Source organism: Kogia breviceps, chromosome 10 (genome assembly GCF_026419965.1).
Source record: "Kogia breviceps isolate mKogBre1 chromosome 10, mKogBre1 haplotype 1, whole genome shotgun sequence".
In the NCBI taxonomy this organism is placed as follows: Eukaryota; Metazoa; Chordata; class Mammalia; order Artiodactyla; family Physeteridae; genus Kogia; species Kogia breviceps.
Genome location: NC_081319.1, coordinates 11,959,395 through 11,972,324, shown reverse-complemented (window position 1 = coordinate 11,972,324; position 12,930 = coordinate 11,959,395). Strand labels below are relative to the sequence as shown.

Below are 12,930 nucleotides of genomic sequence, written 5' to 3'. Positions count from 1 at the left end.
TCTCCCGGCTCCTCTCTAAGCCATCAACCTTCCTTTCAATCATTCATACAAGTGTTTAAGCCCCTACTGAACTTTCCAAAATATGTCTTCTGTATCCCACACAATTTATTGAAGCTCTGCTTGGAACAGAAAAAGACTGGAAGCAACCTAAATAGTTTTCAATATTGGAATGATTAACTAAATTGTGGGCCACCCAGAAAATGGAAAATTAGGCAGCCATAAGAAAAGGAAAAGAAGGAAAACAACAGGAAAAAAAAGACACTTTTAATATATTGATATGGAGAGATCTCACCACGATGAAGAGGAAAGTGAACAAAGCAAGGTGCACCCTAGAAAGCATGGTGTGGTATCATTTGCAGGAAAAGGAGGTGGGCGGGAGAACATAGATTCACATCGTTTTTTGTATTTGCTTACATTTGCAGAACACGGCTCTGGGAAGATATTCAAGAAACTCATGCAGTGGTTGTCTGAGGGGAAGGTTATTACGTAAGTGGAAAATTTTTCACTATACACCCTTCTACAGAATTCTTTTTTAAATTTTAAAACCATGTAACGTACTCTATTCAAAATCACAAACAATAAAGTGTCAATCTGATTACACCCCTTTCCTACTTAAATTCTTCAGGGATCCCCAGCACCTCTGAGGGTGAACTATCTGAGCATCAGAGCCTAATCCCCCCCCATCTCTCTCACCCTGTACTCTACCTGCACTTCATCTCTTGTGAACAACATCAACGCTCAAGGGTCACCTCCTACAGAAGAAGGCCTTTCCTGCCTGCATTTCCCTCTGCTGGCTGGGCATATCCCCCTCATTTGGGATCCCCTGATAAACACCTCTCTAAACAACTGACACACACTGTACATATTTTAATGGCTTGTTTTTACCTGCCCGAGATCCCAGGCTCCTTGGGGACCAGAAATAAAGTTTTCACTTCTATGTCCCCAGCTCCTAGCACAGTGCATAATTCATGGAAGGAAGGAAGAAAGGAAGGGAGTGGGGGGGATGGATGGATGAAGAAACTTCATTGACTGAAAGAGGGACATCACGGATACAATGAAAAATGTATCACTTGAATTATTCCTAATTATAAAAATTCTCTTTCTTTTATAACACCATCCCAGACACGGATAGCATGCCTGCATCACAGTGAAACCTGTTTAAGAGACTCTGCTCAAAGACTGAACTAGGTGCACACATTATTCTCATTATCCTCCAAGCATCTGGGACACGAGATTCCTCAGTCAAGATGAGGAGTCAGAATTTCAAGCAGCTCTGCAATGAAGCAGAAAAAATAGAAGCCTGCAGATGAAAGCTTAAAATGATTATTAAAATGATCTAATAAAAGGTTTCATGTTTCCTAAAGGACTTTAAGAAAAAAAAAAAAAAAGCTTTCCAGCAGCAGACAAGTAGGTCCTTTTCTGAGAACAGTTGTTCATCCCAAGGTGCAAACACAAGGCCTATAGGAAACTGTGCCCACTGTTGCCAGTGAAGTTTTACAGTCACCTCGGGTTTTCACCCCTCTCTCCCTCAAGGTGAGCACCGACAATGCTAATACAATCACACCTTCCGCTGTGGACTCCTGGCCTAATTTTCTTTCCTTTCATTAACCATCAGAGATAGACAGCAATGAATAAGCCAAGTTTCCATTCTGGAAGCTACAGGTAAAAATAACCCGCATGGCTCTGACTGGATCAGAATTCCCAGTCTGCACTAATGAAGTCTCTGTCCTCCAAACGTAGAATGTCGTTCTAGCGAAATCCAGAGCATCGGGTCTCACACTCCTACACCAAATACAAAGACCCATTTTGATCAAGTCTTCATGAGGGTCCAGATTCAAACAGTCCACTCCTCCTTGGAGGTAAGTTAAAACCCCTTCTGGCACATCAGTTTCTGCCACTGCCAAGCAAGCGAAAAGGACAGGTGAAGTCAAAGCAACTCTCTTATCACTAGGACCATATTTGGGCTACACACTCTGGCCAGGTGCAGTGGACATCTATGATTTTTGCCCACCTGGCACCCATTCCCTCCTGTTCTTGTAAGAGCGAGCGACATCTCTTTGAAAACCACTTCTTCAACTAAGTATATGTCTCAGGTGGAGCTGGATGACACTGCTCCACGCCCCCTACTCCCCACCCCACACACACCCCGCCCCTGCCCCATGACTCAGGCCTAGCCAATTACCACATTCTTTTGACCACAGAGATGTAATCAGGGATAGGCCCACGACCCAATGAAAGTTAATCTCAGAAGTTTTGCTGGAGCTATGAGGGAAAGAAAACTCTCTTTCTCTTCCAGCTCTTTGATCATTAGGACAAGGAATACTACCTAAAAATGAAGCCAACATAGAAGAAAGAGGAGCTGCCAAGAGGGAGCCAAAAAGAGAGATCTGGAGATGCTGCCTGAGGCCCTGCATCCAGCTGTGTCTGGGACCATATCTGCACTTGAACTTCCCAGCCATGAGAGCCCATAAATGTCCCTACCCACACTTCTTTATCAGCCTACTAAGCTAGTTTTAAGAATCTTTTCTTTCACTTGCTTCTGTGGGACTTTTGTTTTACACACAGAAATGAAATAAGTTTATATGCAACTCTTTTGTGTAGCACTTCTCCTTTTTCCTGCTTTCCTCTCCTCAAACCTAAGTAAAAAGCTAAAGGCTCCAGAGAAAGCTGGGTGAATAACAAGAGAAGCAAGTTCCCTGGATCTGCCCACAAACTGCTGCCTTAACTATCTAGGCAGGGCTTACCTACCTATATCACCCTGTCACTCTACTGACACTAATCATAGATGAAATGGCATTCAAGTTCCTTCAAGCCCTGGGATTTCATGAATTCTATTCAGCCTCAGCTGTCACATCTGTAAAGTGGGGGATAATATCTCACAGGATCCTGGCGAGGATAAGATACAGCAAAAAGACTGCTTTCCAAAGGTTTCTTTAAAAAGTAACTCATACCCTTAATTCCCCTGGCAGTTTCTCAATATTGTATCCAACAGAAAAAAGGTAAAAGATCATTCCAGAAATTGTTACACGATGCCTAAATGTGTAAAGCGCTTGGAGGATACAGACATTAAAACAGGTCGAAAAAATTGCTTCCTGTGTAGAAAGAGATATCAGACAATTACACAAATAACACTACTTTACAGAAAATATACAAGTTTCCATCAGACATTGACAAAATGCTATGAGAATTTAGAGGATAGAAACACCACTTCTTCCTGGAGGAAAGGGGTCATAGAAGAGATGGTATTCAATCGTGTCTTGACACCTGGGTAAGCATTACCCGATCAAACCATCCTCAGTCCAGAAATTGACGGAATTTACCCACATATAGAGATACCACGTACAATTTTATTGTCTCATGATCTTCAATGCCTTTTCAAACAACTCTTTTAAAAGATACACGGAGATTAAAACATTTTGATACCTTTTCATAAAATAATAAGCTATACAGAACATTGTTAGAATAGTTTTCTCAATGAGCACTGTATATTTTTTAACCAGAGGGAAGTTAAGTAAAATTTGAAAATATCTATAGTTTCCCAGACAATTCTTACTGCCATAACTTTCTAGTGAAACCTAAATTCCTTGAGGGTAAAGCCCAGTGCTATTTACTTCTCTGTAAACAGCACTTGCCAAGTGTTCATTAAATTGATTAAAATATGTTTTAAAGATGACTCACGTCTAAAAACTATTACATTAAAAAGAGTGAAAACATCACCCCCAGAAACCTTAAACTACTTACATACCCCAGAACACACCATGCACTTGTACAATGCTTCGTTTGTACTCACACTCTTTTCCTTCTTGCAATGTCCTTCAATCTGCCCTTCCATCCCCAACTCCTGAAAATGTCTCCTCCAAGGAAGGCCTAGCCTCATGTGGTCTCTTCTTTGAGCACTTCCTGACTTGTCCAGGAAACAAGAATCCTTTCTTCCTCTCCAAGTACTTTGTACATACTCCTCCTACAGGACTGTCACTATAGAAAAATGATGCTTGCATATAACTGTGATTGTGTGTGTGTGTGTGTGTGTGTGTGTGTGTGTGTGTGTGTGTGTGTGTGAGGGAGAGGGAGGGAGGGGGAGGGAGGGAGGGAGAGAGAGGGAGAGAGAGAGAGAGAGAGAGAGGTGTACCAACAAGTTAATGCCTTGAGGGTAGGGCATAGGCCTTTCTTTTCTATAAGCCCAGAACACAGGACAGAGTCTTATATAATACGTGTGCCAAGTAAGTATTTATTGAATTAAACTAAATAAGCGGAAAACAAAAATAGATTCAGTACAACCTCAATCCAAATCCCAGCAAGTTATTTGATCGATATCAACAATATGATACTCAAGTTTATATGGAGAGGCAAAAGACCCAGAAGAACCAACACAATATTGATGAGAAAAACGAAGTTGGAGGAAAGACACTATGCAACTTATTATAAAACTACAGTAGCCAAGACATGTATTGGTTAACGAACACCCGAACAGATTAATGGAATAGCGAAGAGAGACCAGAAATAGACCTCCATAAATATAATCAAATGATCTTTGACAAAGGAGCAAAGACAGTACAATGGAGGTAAGGCAGTCTCTTCAACAAATGCTGGTACAACTGGACATCCATGTGCAAAAAAGAATCTAGACAGAGACCACTCTTCAAAAGACAATGTCAAGAGATTAAGAAGACAAGCAACAGACTGGGAGAAACCAGTTGCTGATGACACATCTGATAAAGGACTGTTATCCAAAATAAACAACTCTTAAAACCCAACAATAAGAAAACAAACAATACAATTAAAAATGGGCCAAGGACCTTCCAAAGAAGATATACAGGTGGCAAAGATGCTCAACATGTCAACCAAAAAATGCAAAATTAAAACAAGATACCATTACATACTTTAGAATGGCCAAAATCTGAAACACTGACAACACCAAATGCTGACAAGGGTGTGGAGCAACAGGAATTCTCATGCACTGCTAGTAGGAATGCACAACGGGTACAGCCGCTTTGGAAGACAGTTTGGTGGTCTCTTACAAAACTGAGCATACTCTTGCTATATGATCCAACAATCACATTCCTTGGTATTTACCGAAAGGGGTTGAAAATTTTATGTCCACACAAAAAACCTGCACCCAGATGTTTACAGCAGCTTTATTCATAATTGCCAAAACTCAGAAACAAGCAAGACGCCTTTCGGTAGGTGAATGGATAAACTGTGGTACATCCAGACAATACATGATTATTCAGCATGAAAAATAAATGAACTATCAAGCTATGAAAAGACGCAGAGGAAACTTAAATGAATATTACCAAGTGAAGGAAGCCAATCTGAAGAGCCTACATACTGTATGATTCCAACTATAAGACATTCTGGAAAAGGCAAAACTTATGGAGACAGTAAAAAGATCAGTGGTCGCCACTGGGGAGGAAGGAGAGGGATGAAGAGGCAGAGCAAAGAAGATCCTTAGGGCAATGAAAATATTCTGTATGATACTATAGTGATGGACATATGTCACTGAACATTCGTCCAAACCTATAAAATGTTCAAAACCTAAGTGAACCCTAATGTAAATTACAGTTGACTCCTGAACAACACGGATTTGAACTGCAATGGTCAACTTATACGTAGATTCTTTCAATAGATACGTACTTCAGTACTACATGACCTGCACTTTGTTGAATCCTGGAATGCAGAACCACAGGTATGGAGGGCCAACCGTAAAGTTATACTAGGATTTTTGACCACGCAGGGGGCCAGTGCCCCTAACCCACATGTTTTTCAAGGGTCAACTGTATAGACTTTGGGTGATTAGATATGTCGGTGTAGGTTTATCAATTGTAACAAATGTACCACTGTGGTGGAGGATGTTGATAATGGGCAAGGCTATGCTGTGTTGGGGCAGGAGGTATATGGGAAATCTCTTTACCTTCCTCTCAATTTTGTTGGGAACCTAAAACTGCTCAAAAAAAATAATCCTTTTATTTAAAAAAAGAAAAAGAAAATTAAGAAAATAAAGGGTTATCACTATGACCATGTACCTCACATAATATTGGACTTCCTGAATTCAGAATACATGGCTAAGTGTCAGAATTAGACCAAAGTCATGTGCACATGAACTAAAACATCTGAAACCAAGGAAAACAGAGAGACAAAGAACAGCCTCCTATGAAGTCCTTTGTCTTGATAAGAAGTATACTTCAGGTTCAAGCATTAAGTTTAAGAGTCCTTGAAGGCTTGTGAGCTGTGTTCTCAACAACTGCCAGTTTACTAATAACTTGGGATGCTGCCAAACATTATAGAAACTGAGCGCAAGGGAAGATAAACATAAAATAAATGCACATATACAAAATATAAATTAATTAATTATATATTTTCCCTTTATAAAATGAATGCAAGATATGGCCAAAGATGACTCACACAATACTCAGTCCGGACGTGAAACCACTCTAAAGGGATGAAAAATGTATATCTTATAATGATACATACATCCCATTCTGGAATCAAGAGGACATTGGAGTATTTAAAATGAGCAATGTTCAGTACTGGCCAGAAGGTCCTCGACAAAAGTTTGACACAGACCAATGTACATGCAAATAAAACAGCGCCCCTGTTAGTTACAAAGCAGATAAACAGAGGGCTTTCCCTGCAAGAGGAGGGAGAAATTGATTATCAAGTACCATTCAAGTTATAGAGGAATTAAAATCAAGCACGGCTAACACACACTACAACCATAACCAAGGCTCCCCACCACACAAAAGATAAACACGAATAATGCAGGGAATCCTCTGAGGAACAACAGGAAAAATATTAAAGGCTAGTAATTATACAGGATGGAGAAACAATGAGAAGTCCAGCCACCAACCTCCTAACACTCTATACCCAAGTCACAAAATTATGGTCCTGACTCCCCTCCCTCTCACAATCTAGCTGGGGAGAGACACCAACAGACAAATATCTTCAGTAATGGTTATGTCAGAGCAAACAGGTACAACTGCGGCAGCATATGGAAATACTGAAGGGGACGGAAGGAAAGAGGTCAGGTAAGGCCTGCAGGAGGATGTTACCTCTCACCTAAGTCCTGAAAATTGGTCAAAATTAACCCACAGGGAAAAAAAAACTGGGACAGAAAAAGCTGGAAAGGGTGTACTAGTATTCAAGAAGAACGTCTTTGGGAGTCAGCAGATGTAAGTTGTTTTCACAACCATACCAATATGCAAAATACCTGGAATGGTAAGAACTAAGGAACAGTTATTAATTTTTTTGTTTTTTGTTTTTAATTAAGAACTAAGTAATAGTTATTATTAATGTTATTTACATATCCTAGCACATAAAACATTCAGGTACTGTGCAAGGTATAGATAAGCGATAGTAATAAAACAACTACTGTTTACTTAGTCTCACCATGTATTAAAGTGCTAGGAATAGCAGAATAAATAAGACAAGTCCTTGTCCTCAAGAAGAGACTACTGATAAGTAAACAACAAGGTTAGAGACACTGACACCCAGTGTCCTGATTCCTTCACAATTAATGAGAGGAACGCAGGACTTAAACTCACATCTATCTGACTTAAAATTCTGCGAACCTCATCAAGAAGACAGGGTGCAAGAACGAGGAAGCAGGAGATAAGAGGTAAGGAAAGGAAAGACAACTGTCCTGAAACCAAACTCCCTAATGCTCAGCATTACGCAGAGCCCCAAGACCCACCCGTTTCGGAGGGCGGAAGAACTTCTCATCAAACGGGGTCTGCAAGTGCGCGATTTGGCAATGTGATTATAATCTTTACTTGCCTTCCTCCAACCCCTGGCCTTACCCATCCCAACCCTGTCGAGGAACCCGGCGACCCCAACCCGTCGTTAGGGAACCAAGAGAGCACCTTGGTGGGCGGGAACGGCCGCTCTCCGGATACCGAGCCCGGGGCGTTCGCCTCCCGCGAGTATCGGTGCTCGGCCGCCGAGCTGCCGTGGGCCCCGGGCCGCTGGGGAGTGCCACAACCGCACGAGCCCGCGAGGGACTCCGCGCCCGCCTCGGCCCCGGCCTCTTCGCCCCCCGCCGCCCGGCCCAGCAGCAAGAGCAGAGGCAAAGAGAGAACGAGACCGAGCCCGGCGCCTCGTCCTCGAGCCGGCCCTAGCGCGGGCGCAGCCATGTTGTCCCACTGGCCATGTGACCCTTCGGGTCACGTGGCCACGCCCTCCTTAAAGGGGCCAAGCCCTAGGCTGACTTCAGTGTCCCTAGGAGTTACCCTCTTTCCACCTCTCTCCGGGTACCTCTCCTTTAGAGCCTTCCTCCTTGGCTCTCCTGACGGGAAAACAACAAAACCCAAAAAGTCTTGGCCTTCCGCAGCCTTTGCGCCCCATTTTTATTTTTAGGTGGAAAAAATTATAATCGAGTTTATTGAGCATTTGTTATGTGCCAGGCAATACACTAGGTGAGCACTTTATGTTTTGAAATCTCATTTAATCCTCACGAAGACCCTAAATGTTGCGTGCACAGAACAATTAAGTGATTTGCCCAAGGTCACAAGGCAAATAAATGTCAAAAGACGAGATTTAAACCCAGCCACACTGCGTCTCTAACACATACCTTCAAACCCTGAGTTTTAAACCATTATGCTGTAATGCAGGCAATTCAGTAAGCTTCCCTTAACAGGAAAATGGAAGATAAACTTGTTGAAGGACACCTCACCAAGGGATACAGTTAGAGAAATCCCTACTGTGGCTCTCAAAGTGTCGTCCAGACCAGCAGCAGCTGCATCACCCGGGAACTTGTTAGAAATTCAATACTCAGTCAGAATGTCTGGGGACAGGACACATCAATCTGTGCGTTTAACAAGTTCTCCAGATGATTCTAAAGCATACTGATGCACACTAAAGTTTGAGAACCACTGTTTTATAAGACCCAATCTCTTCAGGGGGGGAAAAAAAGGCAAAAGAAAAACCAGAAAGAAGGGGGACCTATAGATTAAATATGACATCTCACACAATTGTAGTATATATGAATCTTATCTAAAAACTTATTCAAACCTACTGATCTCAAATTTTTTAGGATAATCAGAGAAATATGGCCACTAAATCAAGTTATAATATTTGATAAAATTAAGAATTACTGTCAGTTTTGTTTTTAGTTTTTGAAGAGTGATAATGGTATTTGTGGGTATGTTTTTTAAAAGAATCCCTTCCTTTGAGATATATGTATTGAAATAGATGATAGATAGATAGATAGATAAAAAGACATGCTGTTGCCAAGGAGTTGCTTCTCAAAATATGGTGAATGGGCGGGGGGGGGGAATGGCTAGAGATGAAACACAATTGGCCATGAGTTGGTCATTGTTAAAGCTGGTTTATGGATTTTTGAGTGGTTATTGTCCTATTCTTTCTAGTTTATGTTTGAATTTTTTTAATATAAAGGAAAGTCCGAGGTGATCATTTTGCAATACATACAAATAGGGAATCATTCTGTTGTACACCTGAAACTAATCTAATATGTCCACTATATCCCAAATGAAAAAAAAAACCAGGTGAAAAAAATTTTAAGTCCTTCCATACTGGCTATTTTACAGTTTGCCAAGAGCTTTCACACATTTTCTCATTTGACAGTACAACCCCTTGGCAAGAAATCTACTATACCCATTTTACAACTGATGAGGCTGAAAGATCAATGCTTTAACCAAGGTTTTACATATTAACTGTGCACAAATATAGATTCCAGGTCAGAGATAATCTTTGTCAGTCTCTTTGCAAGTGTTCAATCTCAGCAGGAGCCTGCTGCCTTACCGAGCCCTGAGTTCCTTTGATTGATGGTCCTGCTACACTATGAGGCGACAAGCTTCATGAAGGCAAGGATCCTGCCTATTTGTTCACCATTGTATCTACAAAATTAGGCCAAGAGCTGGCACTTAATAAACACTCAGTGAATATTTGTTTATTTTATTTATTTATTTATTTTTTTTTTGGTGGTATGCGAGCCTCTCACTGTCGTGGCCTCTCCCGTTGCGGAGCACAGGCTCCGAAGGCTGCAGGCTCAGCGGCCATGGCTCATGGGCCCAGCCGCTCCGCAGCATGTGGGATCTTCCCGGACCGGGGCACGAACCCGTGTCCCCTACATCGGCAGGCGGACTCTCAACCACTGCGCCACCAGGGAAGCCCAGTGAATATTTATTGAGTTAATGGAAAAATGAATGGCAGTAATCATGAGCTCTCTCCCTTAAAGAGAAGCAAATTGTTGAGAAAATAATACAGATTTTAGACTCAGAAAGAGCTGTGTTTAAAGCTGGCCACTTACAAGACGCATTCACCTTTCTAAGCCACTATTTCTTCATGTGTGAAACGGGGATAATAATAGCACCTTCTTACAGATTTTATGAAGATTAAGTGAGAGAGAGTTGTAAAAGTCTTAGCATTTCACAATACCTCAAAAAATTGTTTGCTATTATTAGCCATCATTATCAAAGATGGAAACTTTGTTGGTTCTCCAGGAAGTATCAGCCTTCTCTCTCAATTCATTAAATAATGTCTCATTGGTCACTAATCAATGAGTAAGTGGGGAAAAAATGATGAGAAATCCATAGGTGAGAAGGCCATGCTAGGAATCAGTTAAGGGAACAGCTCAGCCATCAACTCTACAGCAATTAGGGCAATTTGTCTAGACTTTGTCTCACACTCTGGCTCCCACTCAAGTTCCTTCTACCGGTCTTCTTGCCCCTTCCATCTAATGAAGCTGTAGATGAAAGACCTCAGACCTGACAGTGACTTCTGTGTTCACTAAACAGCAAGACCAGTGTGACTGCAGTAGAATGAACAAGGGAGGGCGGAACCACGAAGGAGGTCAGAAAGTAACAGGGGGCCAGATTATGTAGGATCTAGTGAGCTTTTACGCTAACTGAAAGGCAGTGTCATTACAGTTTTGAGAAGACATCTCACACTTTTCCTGCTAATCAGGGTCAATTTCCCTGCCAAGTTATAGACTCCTTGTCTTGCCTGCTGGACCCTGAACACAAGGAGTCCAAAGTGCCCTGATAGCAGTCATGGCTTGTAGTGCAATGCGATATTGCCTGTGCACAGAAAGCGTGTACTCCTCTGAGGACCAGGGCGAGGTGAGCCTCTGTTGAACTGCTGGGTGATGCTGGTGCCGCCTCTGCCCCATGCATGCCTGACAGCCTTGGCACCTAGCATCTCGTGAGGGCCCTCCCAGGGAATACAGTCCTCAGTGGGTCTTCTGGCCTCTCAGAATAAATCCAAACAGCAGTTTTACTTCCCTGAGCTGTCAAGTCGTTTCTTCTATCTGCCTCAGCAACCCATGCATTTCACCTTCATTTAGAGTAAGCCACTGCTTTCTCCCGGCTTCTAGATCCACGCTAGCAGTGAGTCTGCCCCTTTCCCTGGGGTCCTTGCCAAGGTATGAAATCCCAAGTCCTAAGGGAGAACTTCCAAGTCAATACATTCTTGCCCATCCATTCTTGTGCTTTGGGCCCGTAATCAAATACCCACACAGTTCAGGCCCAAGGTTACTCCCCTGGCTTTGGTTCATATGCGCTAGTTGATTCCTTTGTAAAACAGCTTTACTGAGATGTAATTCACACACCATACAATTTACCCTTTTAAAGTATATAATTCAATGATTTTTCATATACTCACATTATTATACAACCATCATCACAATCTAATTTTGGAACATTTTTATTATCTGCCCCCCCAAAGAAACTCCAAACCTCATTAACAGTCACTCTTCATTCCCTCATCCCCCCAACCCTGACCCAGGTAACACCCACTTGACTTTCTGTCTCCATAGACTTGCCTATTCTGGACATTTCTTGTAAATGAAATCATAAAATATATGGCTTTTTGTGTCTGCTTCTTTCACCTGGAGTATTTCTGAGATTCATCCACGTTGTAGCACAAGTCAGCACTTCTTTCCTTTTCATGGTCAAAATACCAAATTTAATTCATCCGTTCATCAGTTGATGGACATTTGGATTGTTTCCACTTTTTAGCTATTATGAATAATGCAGCTATGGACAGTGTATGAACATTTGTCTACAAGTTTTGTGTGGACATATGTTTCATTTCTCTTGGGTATAAACTAGGGGTGGGATTGTTTGGTTATATGGTAACTCTGTGTCTAACCTCTTGTGGGAGCTGCCAAAGTGTTTTCCAAAGCGCCTGTACCAGTTTACATTCCCATCAACAATGCCTGAGGGGTTCTACTTTCTCCATCATGCTAGTTAATTCTTGCATTTCCTTTAGAGTAAAATCTCTTTTCTCCTTTCTGAGGCCCAGCATTTCCTCAGTTTGGCTATAGTGGGATTTAACTCTCCTTATAGCCTGGCAGGCACAGAGGAGGTGGGGGCACTGCCTGGGGTGAGGGGGACCTTCAGCGTCTTCCCACGTGGAGGAACTGCTAATTCTCTAAACTCGATACTAGTTCTCTGCAGGCTCTGCGGCTCAGAGAAATCTGCAGGGCCACATTTCTCAGGGGCCTCCACCTATATGTTCCTGCCCCATGTTTTGGGTCCCAGACTTTTCCAGTCTGATCCCTGACTTTAGCATAGGAAGCCTGCCATGGCTGAGCATCCAAACATCTCTGGAGCTCTGGATTCTAACAATCAGATCATTAGCCTGACACTCAGCTCGACCTGCTCTTAAACAGCTACCAAAGAGCCCCTTTGGCTTTCACATGTACTTTTAAACTGTTTTTCTAGCTGCCCTTGTTTCTCTTTGTCTCTCTGTAGGGTATCAATGCCACTTGGTAATAACCAGCCAATCCCATTATTCTTGGATCCATTGTTCCTCTACATCTTTCAAATTCCCAAAATCAGCACACTGGTGTAGCTGTTCCTTTCCACATGGACATTTTCCCAGGTCAGCACCAGGAAAAATTTTAACAGTTGGGCTGCCACCTTGTGCCAGGGGCTGTCCATACCCCACATACCACTCAAGATGGGGGTCCTC

General features: G+C 42.3%; 1 protein-coding gene across 3 annotated transcripts in view; it reads right to left on the bottom strand.

Annotated features, from left to right (window-relative positions):
- Window positions 1-8,149, bottom strand: part of SUMF1 (sulfatase modifying factor 1) — a 105,273-nt gene extending 97,124 nt beyond the window's left edge. Inside the window, exon 1 of one of the 3 annotated variants that reach the window (XR_010842499.1) lies at window positions 7,860-8,142. Coding sequence is in view for 2 of the 3 variants with exons in the window: in XM_059077518.2 (XP_058933501.1) it covers window positions 7,860-8,129 (270 nt within the window). In the remaining variant the exon portion in view is untranslated. Of the gene's footprint in view, window positions 1-7,859 lie in introns of all 3 variants that reach the window. The other 2 variants (XM_059077518.2, XM_067043592.1) reach the window with 2 other exon arrangements.
- Window positions 8,150-12,930: the final 4,781 nt, after the last annotated feature.